Here is a 23,884-nt window from a genome sequence, read left to right as displayed (position 1 = left end):
AAAAGGGTTTCACAACCGCTTTTGAGTCTTACACCGGGGGCCTGGCAAGCAAAGACACCTTCTGCCATCTGGCCAGCCAATACACATAGCTGCTGTCCGCCTGGAGCAGCCTTCCTTGGCTAGCTGGTATGGACTGCTCCATAGTGGAATCCTTCCCGATGTGCAGGTGCTCACCAAAGAACACTCTTCCCGGTGTAGATAAGGTGTACCCGCTGGCCGAGCTGCAGATTCCATTTACCTTTTTTTCACATGGTTGTTGTTCTGGTGGAGACTGTTGCTGCTTTGTCCTTGCAACTGGCTCCCTTTTCAGAATTAAAGAAGTTTTATCCAAGTCCTCGCCTCAAGCCGGCGGCTTGCTTTCTCCTTCCGTTGACCGGGCTGGCAGGGCTGTGTTGGCTTGGTGGGCGGAAGGAAAGCCATCTGAAAGATCACATTGGTCCATTTTGTCTCCAACACCTTGACTCTGTTGAATTGAACAGACTTGTTGGCAATGTTGTGCTTCCCAGAGTGTCAAAAGACAATTCATCCCAACCGCGCTCCACAACCCTGAAGCTGTTAGCTCACTGGGTCCAAGAATAGCAGTGCTGGTAGCTGGAGGAGGTGTGTCTGGGTCCGGGTCCGGGTGTCTGAATTGGGCATAAAATCAGCCAGTAGCCAGACCCGCCGCTGGTACCTGGCTCTGCGTGTTGAGTATCTAGGGCGCAGGGTGCTCACTACCATATCATCTGCATTTTCTTCCCCCAGAAAAATCTGCTGTTCCAGTTATGTCACTTCTAACAAAGTGGCACAGTAACAAGAATCAAGCTCGACATCAGCTGACCTGATTCAAGCACCATCCAAAAGCCTGCCACACTGACCCCAACTTGATTCTGCTCAGGATGGTTGAGTTATTACGTCTGGCAAAAGTGGTTAATATAGATTTTTCCCACCCCACATTCTGGTTTTAGTTTTGGGGAAGAGCTGCAAATGAGTGGATTTGGATGTGTCCAAACAAGTGCCCGCACCAGCCCCAGATACCTGGACTCTTTTCCTACAGGGTATGTACAGGGATGGTACTGGGTATCAATTGGCGGGTGCTGCAGTGTAGATGGTTTTGAGATACTTATATAATTTTATGCCTCTACTCTACAGCTAATCCTGCACAGTGTGTCTATATGGTCTGGTTATTGCTTCTCTCCTCGCTGAATGATTATTACACTTTGAATTGATGTGCCTAGTTAGCCTCAACAGATGTGCCTTTCTGCAGTTGGCCTGCCAGTGCTGGGTGGAGGTGTGGGTGTCTCTTCAATCTGTTTTGACAGTACCTGCACAGTGGAATTGCTATATAGAGGGTGTGCCCATTCTGTGTGATGTGTATGGTTGGGCTGTGTGCAGGGGTGAGTGTGTTCCCCCGGGGGAGTGCTCCCTCAGCCTCCAGCCTCCAGCTGGTTCGATCGGCCGATCCATCCCCACCCACTCCCAGCCCACTTCACTTCACTTCACTTCACTTCACTTTTATTTATTGTCGAGCTCCACCGGCTGTTGCTCCCCCACACTCCTTCCCCACCCTCGCTCGCCCTCATGCACCCGCACAGCCCCAGCCACGGCCCGCCCAGCCCCGCACCCGCCTTCCCGCTCGCCGAGCTCACCCTCCACGACCAGCCGGCCTCGCCGCCCAGCCAGCGGCCCCCACGCACCCACATCCCGCCCCCGCTCGCCCTCGCCGCCAAGGCCGCCGAGCCGCCCGCCGACGAGCTCATGACCGCCCGCGGCACCCAGTTCCCCGGGCTCGACACCGCCCGCCACCGCTTCCAGCCCTACGCCGCCGCCGACCCCGCCCCCAAGCCCGCCGGCGCCCTCTTCCTGCACACCCATCCGCCCGGCGCGGCCGCCTTCCGGGCCATCGACGACGGCTGCTCGCTGCGCTCCAGCTGCTCCAGCCTCGCCTCCAGCTCCAGCCACTCCTCGGGCTACTTCCCATCCCTGCCCTTCGACGACCCCTCCCCCGGACCGGGGCCCCGCGAGCCCCTCTTCGCCCCCTTCTCCTCCCAGCCCGCCCTCTTCCCCCCGCTCTTCCCCCCCGCCTCCGCCGCCCCCAGCAACCACCGCCCCTCCCTGCCCTCCGCCGGCCTCGCCTACCCCGCCGCCGCCTTCACGCCCTCCGCTGGCTCGCCCCCCATCGCCTCCGCCTCCTCCGCCTACTTCCACTTCGACTCTGCCGGCGCTGGCCGCCGCCATACCGTCTCGGCCTACGCCTCGCCCCTGCCGATCGAGCTCAGCCTGGTCGGCCATCCCGAGATCGGCGAGTCTCTGATCAAGGAGGAGAAGCGGCGCAGGGTACTCATCCATCTCCCAACATCCCTTGTTCGCTCTCTCTCTCTCTAACATGCGCTTTTTTTCTTTAGAATAAAGAGTCCAGTCAGAGGTTCAGAGACCGCACCCGGGAGCGCCAGCGCGAGAAGCAGGAGCGACTCGAGTACCTGGAGCGCCGGACCAAGCAGCTGGAGGAGCAGCTGAAGGGCCGCCGGGGCTCGATGCCCGACCATCTCGAGCACGCCCACCAGCCCGCGGGGGGAGGTGCGGAGCGGGAGATGATCGAGCGGCTGCAGACGGAGAACGAGGCGCTGCGGAGCTCGCTCAAGACGGCCACCGACGAGGTACTCTTCCCCCCTCTCTTCTTCTTCTTCTTCCCGCAAAGCGCACGCTGATCTGGGGGTGCCATGTCCAGATCAACAGGCTCCAGCAGCTCGCCGGGAGCCAGTCCCCGCACAGCCCGCTCAGCATCGGGCCCTACGCCGCCGGCAGCAGCGCCACCATCCCGCCGCAGCCCTCGCCGCCCACCTCGGCCTCCGACCTCGCCCCGGGCTCCCAGGCCTCCTCGCCCGCCAACGACCCACACTTCGCCGCCCACCGCCCCGCCAGCCCAGCCCCGTTCGCCCCCGCCTCCGACGCCCCCGCCCACGACCCCTTCGCCGCCATCCTTCCCCAACACCAGCATCTCTTCCACCACCACCATCTCGCCCACCAACTCAACCCCCCCGCCGACTTCTGGGAGCTCCACAGACTCCCCAAGCCGCCCCTCGACCCCGCGCCCTCCGCCGCCGCCGCCGCTGCCGCCGGATGGCAGCCCGCGCCCGCCCCCGTCGACCGTCTCCAGTCCTGACCATCTTCCTCTCTCTCGCCCAAAAATACTCCCCCCCCGGGATCCCCCCCCCCCCCCCCGGTCCCTCGAATGAGCCTTGTTTCGTCTCCCCCACTTTCATACCGACGGCGCCGGCCTGGGCCGCGTCGGCCTCTTCCTCACCCCATACACAGCCGCTCTACGAGCGTCCCTGGTTCTTCGTTTCGTTGCGCGCCGCGTCGCCCGGGCCCTCTTGCCCTCTCTCCTTCTTCTTCTCTCTTTCAAGCACACTTCATAGACTCCCTCCTTTCCTGCTCACATACACACGCACAAACCCGCGCGCGCCCCTGGATTGCTTTCCTTTCATCCCACTCTCGTTCACCTCCCGCTTCCTCATTCTTGGCCTCTTCTTGGTGTGTTTGTGATGGACCGGACGCGTTTCTTGTCTGCAAGCCCGGCCGCCGCACCGCTGCGCTGCGCCCACATATCCTGCTGCCTTTGTTGGCTACTTTTGTCCTGCTGTTTGGTTGGGTTGTACAGGCCTCGTGGTTGTGCGCCGTGGCGGATCCCGGAAGAGATCTGCCCGGCCGGATGTAAATATACTCTTTCTTGCTCACCGTCCGCAGCTTTCGTCGCCGGGTGCGCAGGCACGTGCACAGGGTGCAGCGACGCGCTTGGGACCCATGCACTGCTGCTCCCCATGTCGGCGCCTCCTGGTCGCAAGGGATCCGCCTAAACAGCATGGCCCACTTGGTCCTCCCTTCGCAGTTGGCAGGCGGGGGTTGGGAGGACAGCGGCCGCTGTGGGCGCCCAAGCCGGGGACCACGTCCCAGCACGTTCGGACTCCACCCCAGCATCCTGTGCGGCGCATCGGCGGGCCCCAGCGGCCGTGCCCTGCATCGTGCCGTCGAGCCTACATAGACCGCGTTTTTTTTTGACTCGAGCGGTCTTCAAGCGCTTGGAACATTGGGTCTCCAGGGTTCTTGGATCGGTCATGCATGCATTGGTACTTCTGTGGTACATAAGTAAATCAAAGTTGGCCAGATGGGACTTGCATGCACTTTGCAAGTCGGTGTTCAAGAAACACCGAGTTGCAAAAGTGCATGCAAGTCACACTGTACTACACCCCCTAAGCCTGCTTGAATGTATTTTGGAAATTTGGTGTTCAATAAAAGCCTGGAACACCAACTTGCAAAAGTGCATCCAAGTCGTGCATGGCCAACTTTGAATCCCCCTAAGGTATATACACGGCGGACGCAAAACTCCAAAGTATCTCCGAAAGTGTTTTGGAGAGCCTCCAAAGTACCCGCCAGCAGCAGCGGACGGTCGGCACTTGGTCAAAATATCTGACGAAGTTCCTCCGAAGGAAGATTTCAATGGAACTTTGAATGTACTTCGGAGAGCCTTCGGAGGAAAACCTTCCTCCAAAGGCTCTCCAAATGTCATTCAAAGATCCTTTGCCAGGCCTTCGGAAAAACTTTGAAGTATTGCTACTTCGAAGCCCCTTCGAATGGCGACTTCGAAGAGGCTTCGAATGCATTTGAACTGGCCTTCGAAGGCACTCGGAAGATTCTTTGAAGGCCATTCGAAGTGTGCGTCCTGTTGGGCTCCCCAGATCGGCCCCCCCAATCGGGCTCCTCTGATCGGGCTCCCCCGATCGGGCTTGATTGGACAGAATGCTCCGGGATCGGGCGGGCCCTTGGGCCCGCCCCTCACAATTGCTTGGGATATTGCTGCGTGTATTTCTCATTCGGCTAATATATCATTATACGTACAGAGGAGAGACAGAAGGGGGGGAGAGAGACAGAAGGGGGAAAGAGAAAGGGGGAAATAGAGAGAAGGGGGAAAGAGAGAGAAGGGGGAAAGAGAGAGAAGGGGTAAAGAGAGAAAGGGATAGGGTTTTAGTTGGGAGGTAATACAACTTCCGGGGGGGGTGGATTTTCAGCAATGGAGGCCACGTGCTCCATGATTTGTTCTTCGGAAGGGGGCTCTTGGTTCTCGGCCGGGTTGTTGTCGACATTGCGGACGGTCTTCTTACCGTCCCAGAGTTGTTGGTTGAGGTCAAGGATGAGCTTAGAGTACGCCACGCCGTATGCGGGCGACTTCTTCCTGATTCTAACTAGGTCCTCGTCGATATCGTCCCAGAAGGAGATTTGCTTCCGGGTCGATTGTCAACGTTGGGTGATTTGGTTACGGTTGGCCATGAAGCGCAGGTAGGACAAGCGGATCTTGGCGCCGGCGGGAACTTTCTTATGAATGAATTCGTCGTCCGCCTTTTTGAAATCGGGGTGGAAAGTCGAGTAAACGTGCGCAATGAGCGAATAGAGGTTGGGTACCTTGGAGGGGGCCCCCCCCGTGAGACCGACCTTGATGAGCAGAGCCAGGGCGGTTTTTTCTTGCTTCACGTACTCGGTAACAAGTGCTTTCAATTCGGGGCCATCGTGACCCGAAGGCGGTAAGTGCGCGGCGCGGAATTCTGCCAACGCACTCTCGATTGCACCCTGTTGAGAGATAGGTGAGAAAATGTACTGCAATATACTGAGAGAGGAGAGACTTACGATGGCTTTGGAGACCGGGGTCTCATTGACTCGCAACCGAGTTGCGGCGCGGCTGCCGTAAGATCAAAGGTCCTCACGGAGTAACACTCGTCGGACGGTCTCGCGGAGATGGGTCTTGAAGAGGTTGCTGAACTCAAAGGGGGAAGCGGTTTCGTCCGGAATAGTGATCGAGCCAACGGATGTTGAGCGCGGATTGAGGCCATTATGGAGGGCCAATAGGAGTATGGCCATGTTGCGGGCTTCTGGCGTCATCTGCAAATCTGGAAGGCTTCAACAGACTACCTGACCCAAGTAAGAAGGTCGATCACTCACCTGAAATAGGGGCTGGGCCTGTTCCATCAGCTCGGGACTGAGGGAAAAGGTGCCCTCGATGGCTTGTAGGGCCACCTGCATCTCCTCAAGGTCTTTGGGCGAAAGGGCCGCAGACCGTCCGGCACTTGATTGCGAGGATCAACTCAGTTGCCTCGAGTTGGCGCTGCTTGGCGACCACGCTTGATGGGGTTCGGGTGGTAACGGATTCATGGCGTAAGGGGACGCCGGTGCGCCAGTTCGGGCCACTGTGGGCGTGCGTTGGGGTCCTGCCTTGCTTGGTTGGTTGTGCACGTCTGGGGGGTTGGAACCTGACACGCTTTCAGCTGAAGGGGAGGGGGTTGGAGATGAGATGGGGGAAGGAGTGAGTGAGTGGATCAATACTCACCAGGAGGATGATTGGGCCCTCTGAGGGCAAGGGAGTTGTTTCCAACGGAGGAGGCGGGGTTGCTTCCAAATGGGGGGCCTGGGTGTCCGGAGAGGTTGTTACCGGGGATGAGGCGTGGGTCATGTCCGGGGGTTAAGCTGTAGTCTTGATGGGTGCCCAAAGGGTCGTAATTACCTTGAAACTCGTCCCAGGATCGCTGCCCACCAAGGGGCTGCGACACTGGGGTTGCCTGCGACATCGAAAGCGGTTGCGCCAAACCGTTCGGGTGGGGCATCGGATTGGGTTGCACCATTGGGTTTGGTTGTGGCGCCATCGGATTTGGTTGCGCCATCTGTTGCGCCATCGGATTTGGTTGCGCCATCGGGAAGACTAGTGTGGGTGAGGCCCAAGGGTCTGGGATGGTGTCGGTGCTGTGGAGTCCGAGGGGCGTTGTGGAGTCCGATCGAGTTCGAGTGGCGGTGATGGGTCGGTCCCCTGGTGACGTGGCAGTGTTTGGACTCCTTGAGTCCGATGGAGTCGGGGTTTCATGGCGGCGCGGCGCTGCGGACTGCGCGGCTAAGAGGGGCGGATCGTGCATCAACTGAAGTCCAGGGGCTTCCCTTTCTTATAAAAGCAAGCTCTGTCTGAATTATGATAATGATAAAATACAATTTTCAAAGCACATTTTCATAAAATAAAGGCACACAAAACACATTCAAAAACACAGTCAAAATAAAGGCATTCATTCCTCCCAATTCCCCACATAAATACCGTATATCATTTGCCCCATTTCCACTATCAAATTTGCATATAAGTAAAGCTTGCTTGGGAATATCCTAGTTCTGTTTTTGCCATGCTACCACAAAGTCCCTGGGGTCGGCCCACAGCCCCCCCAAACATTCACACTGGTAAGCAGGGTTGGGTCTGATTGCACCAATTGGGTGAACTTGCTGATATTTTCTGGTTTATGATCAGGTTTTGAGCATCACATGTATCCTGATGGTACATACAGGTACAGATGCATTATGTGTAAATCAAAATGGGCCAAGGAGGAAAATATTCCATTACATCTTAAAGCCTCCACACATATAAGAAAGTTCAATGAAGTACAGGCTTTCCGTAATCAGATGGCACATTATTCACAAAGTTCACAACAACCTGCCTCATCAATACCGCACACTTGGACCCAGGACCCCCCCGAGCTGCATGTTGACATTGGTCCAGAGTTTCTGCCTCCACCTCTGCCTGAGGGCTCTCCACCTGGCCATTCCCAAAGGGTGGAGGTGGATATGGATAATTCAGATGCTTTTGGTTTTGGATCGGATGCAAGACATGAAGTTGTTTGTGGACCCCAAGAAATGGAACGCTGGGTCCACAATGCATTGGCGGCTGGATTGATGGATGAAGAGGTTTTATTCCCTAGTCAAGATGCACCTCTCCCTGATCATCAATTTGCAGAAGCATGCAAAAATTCCTCTTGGTTCCCTTTCAGATCCAAGGAGGTAAGCTGTCTATTTCACAGCTATGTCTCATCATCATCAATAGTTTCAATAGATAATGGCTGATTTTTTGCTTGGCATGGCCATATATATCAATACCTTTCACCAGTATGCAGTCTCTGCTCTCATGCTTGGGCACCTTCATAATTGATTGTCACGGACAATGTACAATCAGATACGTATCATATTGACTGTGTGTGGCATAGAACTCCCACACTGGGATAGCATCAAGAGAAACCGGGAATTGATTAGGAAAGCGTTAGATGTTCAATTAAAACAGCATGTGTCAGTGTTCAATAACACCTGCTATTATCTGAGTCTGAGGGATATTATTGGACACGTGGGCCTCTTTTGATTTATGACTGTTGACTGTTGATGAGTTCTGAAATAGTGACCTAGTGCTGACCTGCCTTGTCTCATCTTCCAGGAATTGGCTAATCCAATAGTACACCCACATTTACAATTCTACCCACATGACACCAATGGTAAGAACATCAGAGCATTGTACCAAAGTGCAAAATGGCGTGAACACCTCCCCCGACAACACCGTGTGCAGATGGCTGCAGTAGGAAACCAACATTACTATATTTTTGAGCCAATCACATTGATTGGATCACCAGATAGTTACATTTTGGTGCCAATATTTTTCTACCAGAAGGTCACTGAGGTAGAAAATGATTTATACGCAAAGTGTATTAGGCCCAAATTCACTCATCCAGATGAAGAAGGAAAATTCCATTGCTACATACGGCCAGACATCGGGTATCATGACCAAGATTTACAGGAGATACCTGTCAGATTATTCAACAAGACTTACCAGGAGATCTTTCATAGATCTGGAGAATTGTTGATGTCCAAGTGTGGCAATGTGATATGGGGTAAGCTGCCTTTCACATATCATGCTTCACATGGTTGTGCATGTTCACTAATCACCTCATTTGAATCTGTATCTAATGACAGAACATGGAATGCCAACTTATTCCAAACCAATCCCAGTTCCCAATGAATGGAGAAATAGGGCAGACAACAGGGTCATCCGCCATGTTCCCATCACCCTATATTCGGATGACACCTCAGGTAACCAGTCCAAACGATGGAACAAGCATGTTTCATACTACTTCACATTAGGTGGCCTGCCTCCAGAAATGACCAATATGGAGTATAATTGTCATTTTGTTGCCACCTCTAATGTTGCATCAGCCTTGGAAATTGGGGAGCCAATTGTAGCAGAAATAAAGTAAGTCCAATATATGTTGAAATGTTGAAGGCTTTTCAGGAAGGACATCTGAATCTGAAATTATACCAAATGCACATAGCACATTGGCAAATGCAGGTGGCATTGCATATGACGCGGGTATGAAACAGGAGGTGATGTATATGATTGTCCCTCTGGCATTCCTGGCGGACTCACCAATGGCAGCTGAAATTACCAGCACACCCAATCCTGGCCAAGCAAATAATCCTTGCAGAATGTGCCATCTGAGCGTGCAATCCAAAAGCCAGAGGTGCACATTGGAATTTCTACGATCTTTCTTTGGCCTCCCAGAATTACCAGTTTCCAGACAGTGGCATGAAACTAGATCTCAATCTCATGATCTTTGGGAAACATATTATACGAAGACCAAGAATGAATTCCTAACCAAAACTGCACAGTATGGGTTGAAAGACCAAATCAACCATAGATTGATTGAATTGCACACACAGAAGGTACATGAAAGGATCAGAATCAATGAACTTGCAACAAATGCACGACCACGAATATTCAATTCATACCTAGAACTTGCCTCCTTTGATGGTTGTAATGACACACCAGTGGAAATACTACATGTAGTCCTACTTGGTTGTGTGAAATACCTTTTGGCGGACTTCATGAAAAATCGGCTAAGCAAGAGGCACCTCAAAGAAGTGGAAGCCAGATTACAATCATTCAATACTGATGCACTCAATTTCCCACCTCTTCAGGCCACTTACATGATGGCTCACCATGCATCCTTCATTGGGAAAGATTTTCGAATAATATTGCAGGTGGCCTCATTTGTCTTTTTCCCATATATGACAGAAGACATGAAGGATCTATGGTTCTCAATGTGCTACATAGCAAGTATGGTGTTTCAGACCACCATCCAAGATATGGAAGAGTATTTACAAGAACTGACAGCTGTTATTCGGCAGTTTATGTATCACATATCTAAAATGTCAGGCAGATGGTCAAATAAACCGAAGATTCACATGCTACTACACCTCCCTCAATCAATCAGGCGATTTGGACCACCAATTCTGTTTGCCACAGAGAAATTTGAGAGTTACAATGGCATAGTCCGCACTGCGTCTATTCATTCCAACAGACAAGCTCCCAGTCATGATCTGGCTCTCACATTCAGCAATTATCATGTAGAGAGGCTCTTATTCTCTGGTGCCTATATTTATGATCGTCAAACAGGAGAATACTTCCAAGCATCATCAGAAATTACAAACATATTTGCACAGAATGAACATATTCAACGCTCTTTTGGTTACAACTCAAAATCAGTGAACCACATGATTTCATACCCCTACTTACACAATCCCAAAGTGAATCCATATGATGAAGAGCAAATCCCATCCGCACTGAGGTTAAACTTCCCAAACAGTAGAATCAGGCAAGTTTCTTCAATCAAACTTAATTCAAAGGAAACCATTTACAAGGGAATGTTTTATTTGGTGAGCAAAGATGCAAAAAACTCATAAAATACTACCACTGATAACCAGTAATAACAACACTATCCATTTTATGTGGCTAATAGGAGCAAGGATCCCAAAATAGCCATGTGATAGCGTGTGTTCAATCAGTTTGGGAGGTCACTCCAGGGAATCGATTCTATTTGCGTCGAGTGGAATGCACACGTGGGCAGATAAATCATCATACACGAATGTGGAAGCTGGCCAAAAGTTCCACATCAACCATTGTACCTGTCCCTGTAAGTCCCTCTGATATAAAAAACACATGAGGATCCACTGAAAATAATCAAGAAGTTCAAGAGAAAGCTGATTCCTGACAATTACAAACAGGTGGTCAAGTGTTGTCTCAATGTACAGCATAACTGCTTTGATGGAGGCTGCAATATGTTTGAAGGCGCAGTGCCAGTCAACAAGCGACAGGAGGGAACATCTGTGTGTCATCACATCCAACACACAAACTATAACAGTTATCTGCTGAATTCCTTTGCACATCATGAGGGTCAGATCCACTGCCATGAATCTTCTTTGCAGCCAAAATACATTCCTGAATCACTCATGATGAACGCATTACATGAGGGACTCCAGAAGTGGCGCGGAGAAAATGAGCCTGATGATCTCAGTGATTAAAATGTCTTTGTTTATTTGAATGGATGTTCCTCTACTATGTAGAATTTTTCAGCCCATCCATTTCATACAAGGGACCCCAACCATTTCATCCAAAGGATGTAGCTGTTCACCACATACATTTCATTAATGGGTGTAGCATGTTTTATGTCAATCATTATTTATGAAGCTAGCTTGGGAATTTCTCTCCATCATTGTTGTGCAAGCAAGTCTGAATGCTTTTGTATAGCCCAATTGAACTTAGTTTTTTTGGTTGACTTCTTTATTTTTCTTCAGAGGTAATTTGGATAAGTATTCTTCAGAGGGAAATTGTATAAGCATGATATTCCCATCAGAGTAATTCACAAGAAATCAATAAATAAGACACAGAGATTGCATCAGCTTGCAGGAGATTGCAGGTCAAACCAAGAGAGAGCAGGATTGGTAATAGAGGCAAGCACAATAGAATAAATCAGCAGAAATAAATACATCATAAACACACAAGGGGGGCATGAGCTTATGGCACAAAACAAGAATTGCAGGGGGTGGGTCACAGGGGTAACAGGACATTTTAAACAAACAAATGAGCAGTGGGGGTGGTGGCGGGTGCGGGAGGGAACACATCAGGTCTGGTTGAGTCGTTTCATGGCCTCGGGGACGCCGTCTGTAAGCAAAACCGCAGGCCCGTAGCGCATCCCGAGGTCGCAGAGGGTCTTGACAGAGGTGGTCTTGAAGATAGTCCAGTGGTAGAGCGAATGATTCTCGATCACAGCTCGAGTCACCTTGTCCTCGGCCTCGATGTGGCACAATTCGAGATACTGGTCCATTGACAGGTCGTGTGGTGAGGTTGGAGGGGTTGGGGTCGCAGGTTCGGGTTGACTGTTGGTCTTGACTCGCTTCGGTGTCGGGGGAGATTGAGTCAAATGAGCCGACGAACCGGACGAAGCTAGTTGATCGACCCGTGACGACCGCTCCTCCTTTGGCGAGTGGATGTTGTCGCCTCCATTGTTGTCGTCACCAAAGTCGCCGGAGAAGAACCTGTCCGTCTGTTCGACGAACTTATCCAAGAATGACTTGCGTTTCGGTGGCCGGGGGGGGGGGGGGGGTTGGGGTCGTCTTCTTGCGACGCCACATCGTCTTGTTGGGGGCCGGGGTCGTCTTCTTGCGACGCCACATCGTCTTGTTGGGGGCCAATAGGCGGCGACCCGTCGCAGGACTCCTCGCGAGCCTATCGGGTCCAATCATGTAAAGAACGTGAGTTCTTTCTTGTCAGCAAGGAGGGAAGAAAAAATAACCCGCTTACTGTTGGGTGGGTGTCCTCCTGCTGAGACGACATTGGTGGCTTCGTTGGCGGAGGGGAGCTGGTGGGGGATGTCGAGGAGACTGGTCCAGGTGAGCGATGCCCTTCGCCATGGATGTTGGCTCCACTCGCCTCCATTGAACGGGTTGACATTCGAAGGTCCTCCGGAGGTCCATCGAAAAATAATCGGAGGGGAGGGCTCTGCCTCCAAAGATCCATCGAAGTCACCGGCATTCGAAGGGCCTCCGGAGGTCCTCCAAAGAATATTGGGAGGGGAGGGCTTCGCCTCCAAAGATCCTTCGAAGTCAGCGGCATTCGAAGGTCCTCCGGAGGTCCTCCGAAGAATATTGGGAGGGGAGGGTCCTTCCTCCCAATGTACTTTGGAGTAGAGTGAGATGTCAAAAAATTAGGTTTTATCCGGTCCAACCCGGTGGTCGGACAGATATTTCTGTCACCTTCGAATGTCATTCGAAGTTTTTGCCCCACCTTCGGAAAATCTTCGGATTTTCTTCCAAGATCATCCGAAGGACGGCGACTTCGGAGGTCCTCCAAGTGAGAACCCTCACTTCAAAGGTTTTTCGGCGAAAAACCTTAAAAGTGCGTCCGCCGTGTACACTTGCCAAAGTGCATATCACCAAACTCTTGCACATACTAGATTTGAACAATAGAGAACAATGGATGACTTCTCTCTTCACATCTGAGACCCTCGCAGCTGTGGATATGGACCCAAAAAGTCCATACTTTTTTCTGGGAGGCCCTCAGATCTTGACGGGAAGTCACCCACTGGTCACGGTGTAGGAAGGATACAGCTGTACAGGAGCAAAAAATTGAGTTTTTTGTTCTCCTTGGGAAATCTGAGATTTGCTGGCCCAGCTCTGAATTTGCAGATTGGCAGGATGCCCAACATCCAACCACCCAAACAATAGTGGATGATGTCGGACATAACCCCTGCAAGTTTGGTGGTGAGTTCTAAGTTTCATGCACAGTGTGTGTTGTGGGGCATCCCAGGGGAACCTGGGATGCATATCCCCACCAGCTCACCTTGCATCCTCCATCAACAACCACCTTCCCAAACCACCACAGAAATGTCATGGGTCTTACTCAAGCCAGAGGACGCCGTCTGCAATTGGGTCTGAGTTCAGGTGTGCATAGACACCCATCTAATTGCAACCAGTGGTCAGCAGCCCATTCATAGGAAAAATAAAATAATTCATTTATGATTATTCTTCCCTGCTCTTCCTGCATTTTCAGCTGCTTAATATCATGACAATACCAGTAAACAAAAGATAAATATTGTGTTTTCCAAGAAGCTTGGATTGGGCCTGTTCAATTTTTGGCTTTGTTTTGGTAGATCCTGGCATTAGAGAATAACGATTTGGACCGGTTGCTAGGTACCCGGCACCCGCCGGGCGGTGCCGGGTGCCGTTTTTTTGTGAAAAGTGGGGGGTACCCGCTCAAGTGCCTCCTGATGCAGCAGGGGCTGGAGCCCGTGCCTAATACATTGCACCCGGCGAGCCGGACTTTGACCATCTCGCCGAGAGAAATTCAAACCTCTCAGCGAGATGGACTTGTACCAGCTTGCCAAGAGGAATGCATCCCTCCTGGCGAGCTGGACTTTGACCAGCTTGCCAAGAGAAATCTACACCTCTCGGCGAGAAATCCATCTTGCCAAGGGGTGTGTCTCTTGGCGAGCTGGTCAAAGTCCAGCTCGCCGAGAGGAATACACACCTCCTGGCGAGCTGAATTTTTACACCAGCTCGCCGAGGGTGTTCTTCCTGGTGAGCTGGTCAAAACCCAGTCCGCCGAGAGGTGTGTATTCATCTAGGCAAGCTGGACTTGACCAGCTCGCCAAGAGACATACCTTCTGGCAAGCGGGACTTTGGGGAATTGGTGTCCCCAGTCCCGTATGCCAAGTATGTGAAAAAAGGCACAAAGCACCGCTGGTACCCACCCCAAGTAACACTGGTACCCGCCAGGCGGTGCCGGGTGCGGTACTTGGTCCCTGCTTTGGGAAAAAAATGTACCTGGTACCCGGTTGCCAACCGTACCCGGGTCCAAATTGTTATTCTCTACCTGGCATATACCATATGTTTCATATATACTTCTTGACAGGTGTCAGATACAGCCCAAGGCTTAATCTAACCCCAGAGCTATCATCCCCCAGAAGACAGTCAAGGAGTAGACTGTGGTGTAAACAGTGAGCTCATATTTGGAACCAGAGATGCTAGATTAGCCCTCCCACCGCTCCTCATTGTGCCGGACAGCTGGCCTTAGCCTGAAGAGACGGGCCAACCAAGCCTACAAGCACAAGAGAGATGTGGGATAATTGAGCCCAAATTTAATCTTGAAACTAACAGTAAAATCATAAACTGAAGCAACAAAAAAAACCAAAACAGTCCAACCTTCTTGAAAAACACAACACAACAAAAAAACTTAAAATATATACAACCTCAGCATGCCCGCAGCGCACAAATAGAGCACACAGAAAATATCCCAAGCTGCCAGCTTTATGCACTCCAAAGAATTACCACATGCATTCCAAAAGAGGAGTGGACAGAAGTTCAATCCAAAAAGTGTCCTAAATTGGAGTAAAAATTTGTGCACTCCAAAACACAATTTATGTTTCATTTTGATAATTATCACTTGATGTGCTCAGGACCCAGTAACAGCTAATGGGGATTATTTTGGAGTACACAGTGTTCCACACTCAATTGTGGCACTGCACTCCACAGATCCACATGTTGGAGCGCACCAAAAAAATAATTGGAGTGCACAATTCTCACTGCAATAATTTTGGAGTGTCAAGAGGTTCACTCCATTAAATTTTGGAGTAAACGTCTTGAAACTCCAATTTTGGACTCTTTTTGGAGTGCATGTAGTGATTCTTTTGAGTGCATAACACCGGCCCCTTTCTTAAATGTGTAAAACCCGCTGATAGAAACTTCTATCACATCCACACAAGAGTAGATGACACTGGACAGGTGATCGCTGCGCCTGGGATTTGCTAAGGCGCAGCACAGGCACATCAAACCTTACAGGTAAAGCCCGCACGCAATACAAAAAATGTAGCAGGTGACAGGGAATACACCCACATTAACAAAGCCTTAAGAAAGTTGACAAGTGCCTATCAACATGCAACTCAAAATCACTCAGCTCTCATGATTGAGTCCAATGAGAACCAACACATTCAAAATCCACCAGAAAAGCTGACTTCAACGCCTTCCAGCTGGAGCATCAAATACCTTGATGGAAGATGGAAGTCCCCTACTACCTAAAAATGAACCAAACAAATATTCAAGATGTTTGCTTCTTCCTCTCTTTTTTGGAGTCCCCAGCTTTTTACACCAGAACAAGTTGATTTATCTGACCAACTTTGCCCAGCCCTTTGCTACAAATAGCCAGCTTTGCCGTCTGGGTGTCTTCTGTATTGAAGCTTTCAGTTTCCAAATCACCTGTTAGCTCACCAATAATAGCAAGGATTTCATCCCAGGAAGTTATAGATTGCCCAGCTGTTCCTTCTATATCCTCAATCCTGGGATCAAAAACATTCACCTGTTTTTGGATATACTGTGTGGAACAACATGTAGGCCAACCACCACCATCATCAAGAACCCAGTCAAGAAAGCTCCTGTCAGCCCCAACCCACTGTGAATCTGTGCCCTCTGGGAATATGGGATCACTACCAGCAGCAGGTGTCTCCAAAAATGTCATTTCACGGCTTTGAAGAGACACAGTGGCTCAGATTCTTGGGAAATACCACCCATCAATCCTTGGAAGAATTCCAGTGGCTCTCAGAATAACGATGGGAAAAACTTCAGCAAGATCCTATTTGCTTTGGGGAACTGGTGGGCATGAATTAATAGCCCAAGTAATCCTCAGTGGCCATTGGAATGTATCAGCTTGGCCATGGGGCTACTTATTTCAACATTGGGCATGCAAGTAAGATAGTCCTCAGACAGTGTATCATCATCTTGGGGTAGCAGCAATGAGAGCACACCAAGAAAAAAGATGGAAATATGACATTTCTGAGATCAACCCACGATGAGATGTGAACAGCATGGGCATGGAAGTGAAGAAAGGACTATGATGGAAATATTTATGTGTATTATGTTGCAACCAGTGGCAGGACACATGAATACAAATAACACCGTGGGGAATCTCTGGGTAAATTTTATAAAGATGAAATTGATTGTTCAAGTATGTAATACTCTTGATAATAAAATTCATCTCAAACAATATCTTCAACAAAGGTGGCTGGGGTTTTCCTGTGATTGGGAAATTTGGCAAAAATCAAGTGCGCGGAAAGATCAATCATTCATATGTCCAAGTTACCTGCCTCACGACACGCAATAACGACGTTGTCATGGTTGGCGATCCTTTTTCGGATTTCTAGAAAACAGAATTCAATCAGAGAGGTAACTGGTGATGTCAATTGGAAACGTTTGGGATCTGGAAGCATAGCTTACCAGGTAGTCTGGTGTCACAAACGGGCAGAGTGAACGCGCAATCGCTATTGATTCGGTTCGAGGTTTCACTGGAGAAAAACAAAAAACATTTTGGCATCGAAGACGGCAATCGATGGGTGGGAACAAATGTCTTACGCGATCGTGGTCGTCGAGTTAGTTGGATGTGAAGGACCACTGGTGGTAGACTTGAGATGAGCTTGGCATTTCTCTTGACAGCTCCAAGCTGTGGAGATCAGATACTTGGTCTCAAATCCATACTTTTGCGATAGCAAGTTCCCGTTAGGGATCTTCTCGTTCATCTTGTCGCCATCGGCTCGGACGATGTTCATCAAGCTGATCGAACACATTAAAAATCCAGTCGTCTCAATCAAATAATGTCTTGAAGAGTTATTCAATTGTCGGGTTGAGTTGGCGAGGAAAAGAAGGCTTACACTCCGTCATCGCTGCAGTATGATACAACGTCATTTCCTGATAGCGCTCCATTGGGCCCGTCTCCAGTACATGGTCCCTAAGAGGATTAACGGAATGAAAGCGTTATTGTTTGTACTCAATTTCAGCCCATGATTATCTTCACTTGCTTACAGTTCCCACGACCGCAAACATTTTCTATTCCAAATTCAATCAACCACGAGGAAGGCTTTGTTAGTTAAGAAGTTGATATGGCCCAGAGAAGCAGACCCAAGGGACTGACCAAGGATTTGAACAGCTCTGAGATCATCGTCAACTGGGCTAATTTTTTTGCACTCTGTTGTAGTTCGGACTGGTTGGGATTTGGCATGAGGTAGGTAGCGTTCTTGACAACATTGTAAACTCCCAAATCGGAGCTGATTGCGGAAGTCAGTACAGAGTTCATGTTGAGCGAGATCACTTTGTTTAACTTGGACTGAAGACGTCCGATGTCGTTGTCCAACTTCGCGTACTAAGATTTCGGAAAGAAGAAAACGAAAACAAATGTAAAAAACATGGTTCGTTAGCTTGTCCAGCGGATGAAAGCACGTGGGAAGTTAGATTTTAAACTCAACAGCCGCGAATTTGTCCGTAGACAATGTTTCCTTGTGGTGCCGACGGCGAAGAGCGGGTGCACTAGCCGCGGTTCCAGCAGCGGCAGTGCCTGAGCCGGTCGCCACCTGAGACTCGGCCAGCACAGGGGCGCTAGCGGATGCTGCCCCGCTAGCGGCCACCTCGCCCTCCACCAGGACAGCCTCTTCTGAGATGGCAGTGAGCTGGCCGAGGGGAAAGAGCATCATGGCCCCCGCAGTGGCCAAGACAATAGCGGCTAAGACACCGGTGGTGATCGTGAGCCCCATCCATTTCACCGGGTCGTTCGGGGTACTAACGGGAAGAGAAAATCAAGTTAATGATCTTTGTCTGTCGTCTTTGGATAGCGGAGGGAAGCGTAGTGAGCGCCGGTTGCGGAGAGTGGGCTTACAAGTCACTGACGGCCGATGCGGCAGACTCTATGCTTGGCCAAGTGGCGAATACGTTAGCACAAATTCACACAGAGATCAATGAGGAAAGTCAGCAGCTAACCTCGAACCATGGTGATAGCCCCTTGGACGGCTTCGTAGAGTGAATTCATGTAAAAATTCCATTGTTGGACCGAATAGAGCACGAGCCAATCCAGCTTTGCAATTGGTACACATGGCTAAGCGGAGGGGCCAATATAAAATGATTGGATAAGATTGAGTTGTCTTCTTCAAACGTCATGTAGTGGATGGAGATTCTTACCTGGCCTGCCAAACAATGCCGCCCAATTCCGCAAATGAAGTTTGCCGCGTGAACTTCTCTCGTGTATTGCTAGAGATGTCCGGGAAGGAAGAGCGGGTTAGGTCCTGGAAAGCGTTCAAATTGCAGAAATGGTATGTAACTTACAGCTAAGGTCATGTTCTGTCCACCTGGGTAGTTTCTCAGATAATGATCCATTCCAAGACTTTGCCATAATTGAGGAGTTATGGGGCCCTCAATACAGCTAGAAAGTGGGATTTGTGCGGCCATTATCTGTGTCTTTCGTCTTTAAGCTTGATCCAAAGGGTTAATTGGGCTTGAGTTACGGGAGCTAGGTTGGAAAGGATGAGCTGAGAGGGTGGGGGGGCTAGTGATATAGCGATAAGGTACACTAAGATCAACAAATGTCTAGATATTTTTGTACAGTTGGTGGGGATTTTGATCAATTACGATTGTTCCACTGATTCAACAGGAGAAACCCTTTCGGTAATCACTGTTCCACCGGTTGCAAAAGCCGGCGAAATGAGGAAGCACGACATGCGACTTCGGCCACACCGCAACTCGCTGAAACAGATTCGTGCCAAGAATGCAGCTCAAACGTCGAATTATATCGGACGTCCCTAGTCAAAAATTGATGGCTACTTGGTCATAAGGCCGGTTTTAGGTGCATAAATACACCATTGAGGTACTCACTCTCCGGTATTATGGGCGAAAGAGCTGAGAGAAGCACTGGGAAGATTGCTCGAGCCGGGCTCTCAAAGTGGAAACACGACAAGGGAGGTAAGCCTGAGGTCAGTTCAAACCGACCCAGTTGCGTTCGCCCAGCGCAACGAGCATACGAGCATTTTGTTCTCCAGCCAAATGCACGTATCATCCGGAGAAGCAGTACGCACAGGATGGCTGATGCCCAGTGGTGCCCTCAGCTCAAGGGCACTCACATAGTAAACTGAGTCACCTTCGAAGGAGTACCACTGAATCACACTCGGTACGCGTTTCAGTCTGAAGGCAGGTTTGTGTCGGCATCTCGCGGAGGTGTTTCAAGGCTCCAAGAGTAGCCCACCAACGCTTCCACCTCACCAGGCGGGAGGTAGTCACGCGGATCCAAGCGGCCCTCAAGCAGAGGGGCTACCCTGGCGTCCTCGGACGCAGCTTCCGCGTTAGTGGAGCCTCGCTTAGACACGCGCTGGGGATGACCGCCGAGGACTTATGCGCCCTGGACGGATGGATGTCGAGGTGTTAAGGCCGTACGACGCGGGGGATCTGGAACGCACGAAAGCCATTCTTGCGAATGTCAGGGAAGACGGGGTGGATTTGGAATGATGAGGATAGTTTCGGTGTTTTTCTTTCCTGCAGCCTTTTCTCCACAGTTTGGGGGTTCACGCGTGGCTCAGGTGTAACGACGCGGAGGTTTTTCATTAGTTTTTGCTTTTCTATTGCATAATAGTGGAGGACTTCCCATCAATCTGCAGCCCTCTGCAGAACCAGATCTGTAGCTAGAAAACCTTAATTTTTGCGGAGAAATGCTGTCCCAGGGGCTGCAGATCTGGTTCTGCAGGGTCTTTGGATCTCAATGGGAAGTCCTCCAGTATGCGTCTCGATAGAAATGATGTCATTTGGTAAGAAGAGTCATGCGTAAAAATGTAATAAGGACTATTAATTAATAGTTTCGGACTCAGCACGCTTTATACTTAAAAGCTTGTTAGATAATACTCAGTTGCATGGCAAATTGTGTTTGATAGATGGTTATAATGGTTCTTCCCTCTTTCCTTGTGATTTCTCTTTTCTCTTTTCCTTATCTCGATATCTTTGTTCTTTATTTCTCATAAACATTTGAAATCAAAATCCTAACTTCATTATACTGTACAAGTTCAATTTTCACTAGAGTTCTACAAGATTAAGCTTCCCCTCTTGCTTATGCTAGGCTATCTTGCCAATTGAGATAAGACAAGTAGGTGGGTCTTCACATCAGGCTCCTTCGAAAACCCTGAGACCATCCGCACCGGGCGCTAATTTAGCCCGGATTAGGGCACTTAGTTCAACCCCGCAACCACATCGGGTTAGATCAACCGGGGATCAACTTGACCCAGAGCTTGGTTTGGAGCTATGTAGTGGGGTATAAATCTAGCCCCCACTAGTCCTCGGACTAACCTCAAAATGAATATACATCATGCTCAATGGCATGAACGCTATGTGTTTAGGTGCAAAACACATACAGGCACCTAATCACATAATCTCTGACAGCCTCGGACCTCCCAATCTACACTGATGCGGTCGGCCACTTGGATTAGCTTCAACCGTAATCCGAGCTAGTTATTCCAGACTAACTTCGCAACGGATGCAGATGCTCTGAGTTGTGGGTACACACCTGAACCCTACGCCTGCCCTTTGTTGCAGTTGCCGAAATGAATAAGCATCATTTCTCTAACTTAACACAAGTCCCCCTGGTGGGAGGCTTGCTGTGGCTGGCGGCAAAGCCGCCCCTCCCGCGGGGCCTGCAATATCCCAAATTTTACGCAAGAGCAGAAAGTTCATTTGGCTGAGAGGTTTTTAAGATTTTTATAGCTCCTCCCCTAGCCTCTCCACCAATGTGCCCTACCCGTACCCTATGCTACTTTTCTTTCTCTACAATTTGGTTTACTCAGAGTTTTTCTATCACAATCTGTTGACATTTTCAAAAGATCAAAAATGCACAAGTCTTCCAAATGAGGCTCCACTTGTTTGGGACTCCAGGAGCTGTTTTTCTGGCTACAAGATAGATAAGTGGCTCAAATTCCTTGCAAGAACAGAACCTACAACTCTGTGTATTCAGTTTTTTTATATTAGTTGGGGTTTGTAGTGTAGTAGATCCTTTCTGCTCCTGCTTAAACCAAGACATAACTCATAAGCCTCTCTGTGGAGAGCCCTCCGGGCGGGGTCCCCCGGACACTCTTCCCAAGAGGCTTTGTTAAGATAGATCATTTCTCACACCCTGGTTGAGGCTAGAAGAAGGGAAACCCCTTTCTGCCTCTCTTCCCACACTTGCTAACGGCTGCGCCACAGCAGCCTGTAGCAAGTACCAGGCAAGAAAGGACAGCCAAATGGAAACTCCTCAAGCCTACCCAAATGCGGGAAAAAACTGATGCTTCTTGAACTTTTTTCCCTTTGATGTGTTATTGTTGTGGGAGGAGCAAGAAACTCAGCCAGCCTAGACTTGATTTTTTTTTCCCTTTTGTGAGGAAGGAAATGAATGTAGTAGAAAATAGTTTGAGTGCAAAATATACCCCCTCAAACTCCTTATTGTTCTTTTTTTTTTGTGGGGGGGGGGGGGTGGGGGATTTTAATAAAAAAATATTTTTTTCACAAAGATTCAGGTTTCTGGGAGAAGAAAAGGTGAAAAACGCAAGTGTGGGTGTGCACTGTGGAGACAAGAGCGGTTGTGGGGGGAGAAGAATTTTCAACAACCCTCAGACTGTTCTAGTCAGCCGCCCCCGCACTGAAGAGGCGCAAAGGAAACAACCCTAGCCCTGTAGGGCAAACGGTGTGACCCCTGAACTAGATCCATACATATGCATGTGAGTCCCAGGCAGTGAGATCAAGCAAATGCTCATACCTCTCAAGCTTAAAAAATCCTCCCAGTGAGGGCCCCACAGGGTCTCTGTCTCACAGAGAGGCTTACCTGCATTTGGCCTGAGAGTCCACTGTCCCAGGAATCTCAGCCTGTATCAGGATTTTTTCTTCTGTTTTCTAATTTTCAAGACAATTTTTGAATGGTTTGAGAAGCCCACCAGGATGAGAGAAGTTCTTGTTGGTGCACTTCTCCTCATAGTTTCTTGGCCTTCTAGCTCCAGATCAAAGACCAGATCCTGCCACTTGACACAAGTAGAGGAAAGGGAACCATGGCATTCAATCAAGCCATGTGCATTTTTATTCAAACATGCCACTCCATTCATGTTCAAAGGAGAAGGGTAGTTTTTTTATTTGTTTTAAGTGTAATTTGGCCTATTTTGGGGGGAAAAATTATTGGCCTCCTGCAAAAAACTCAAACTGCATGTGGGGCACTCACGCCGGAAATCAGGGATTGCATTCAAGTCCCTCCCTGACGGGAGGTTGCACTTCATTCAACGCACTTTGCGCCGTGCCCCCCGGCAGGCAAGGGACTTGTGATAAGTTTGGCGCTCACGGGCCTCCCATCAAGGGACTTACAAGCCAAGTTTGCATCCATTGGTTGCTCTCAAGTCCCCTGGTATCCCGCATGAACTTTGCAGTTGAAGGCGTCCACCGGCTTTGGGCCAATTCCAGGAATGCACCCTGTGGTGTTGTATGTGGCATGACATTTAGGGTTCTCAAAGTTGAAAACATACAAATGCGACATACTGCCATAGGACCCAGGAAACCCCCCATAAATCAACGGTGGGCCGCTAAACTAAACTACACCAAACTACACAAATCTACGCAAGTAAAAACTGCTAAAAAGCTAGATGGGTGTTATTGTAGCGCCACAAACATCCCTCTGGAGTAGTTCTTTGGCTGTAGTGGAGCATGGTAAGGAAAGCTACGCTGGTAGATTTGTGTAGATTTATTTAGTTTAGTTTAGCGGCCCACCGTTGCATAAATGACCGTAACCAAAATGTATGGATTTTTGGGAAAAAACCAAAAATGGTACGCACAAAATGTGTATGAATGACCTTTTTTTTGGTCAAACGTACACACCACAAAGGTATGAAAAAAGGCCTGGGGATGGGAGGGTAGTAACTTAAAATGTATGCGAGTCAACAGGGAAAAGGTCCTAGTGCTCCTCTTTGCACCCCCCTGCACCCCCTCCCCCCCCCCCTTGATGACCGGCACACACCAGCCATCAAGTGGGGTTCAGCTCACTTGTGTGCTGGTCATCGAGTGGGTTGTGTACCCTCTTGATGACCGGTGTGTGCCAGTCATCGTGTACCCACTTGATGACTGGACTGTGCCCATTGAGCAGGCTGAGACCCACTCAATGACTGGTGTGTGCCGCTCATCAAGAGGGTTTAAAGATCCTCAATCTGAGTTTTTTTTCCCTATGTTTATACAGGCCCGGTGCCCCCTGCGGGGCAAAAAATGGTAGGCAAGAAGAATGTATGGAAAGTTGGGAAATACTCTGAGCATACGCGCAAAACGTGTATGAATGAGGTCAAAAAATGTATGAATTTTGGCCAAATTCTGGATTTTAGGTTACAGTCATTTATGGGGTGTTTCCTGGGTCCTACTGCCATACACACCTTTTTTG

General features: G+C 49.7%; 2 protein-coding genes across 2 annotated transcripts; one reads left to right on the top strand and one right to left on the bottom strand.

Annotated features, from left to right (window-relative positions):
* Positions 1–1,560: 1,560 nt before the first annotated feature.
* Positions 1,561–3,142, top strand: PtA15_4A499 (uncharacterized protein; the record flags this gene model as incomplete). Its single annotated transcript, XM_053168388.1, has 3 exons — positions 1,561–2,316; positions 2,385–2,636; positions 2,708–3,142. The coding sequence occupies 3 exons, from the start codon at positions 1,561–1,563 to the stop codon at positions 3,140–3,142; spliced, it is 1,443 nt and encodes a 480-aa protein (XP_053019603.1).
* A 13,627-nt stretch (positions 3,143–16,769) lies between these two features.
* PtA15_4A498 (uncharacterized protein) lies at positions 16,770–18,460 on the bottom strand (the record flags this gene model as incomplete). Its single annotated transcript, XM_053168387.1, has 9 exons — positions 16,770–16,843; positions 16,921–16,988; positions 17,056–17,253; positions 17,352–17,428; positions 17,503–17,526; positions 17,612–17,839; positions 17,943–18,107; positions 18,361–18,377; positions 18,451–18,460. 9 exons carry the CDS (start codon positions 18,458–18,460, stop codon positions 16,770–16,772), a joined length of 861 nt encoding a protein of 286 aa, XP_053019602.1.
* Positions 18,461–23,884: the final 5,424 nt, after the last annotated feature.

Source organism: Puccinia triticina, chromosome 4A (genome assembly GCF_026914185.1).
Source record: "Puccinia triticina chromosome 4A, complete sequence".
NCBI classification, from domain to species: domain Eukaryota; kingdom Fungi; phylum Basidiomycota; class Pucciniomycetes; order Pucciniales; family Pucciniaceae; genus Puccinia; species Puccinia triticina.
This window is presented reverse-complemented; position numbering and strand designations above follow the sequence as displayed.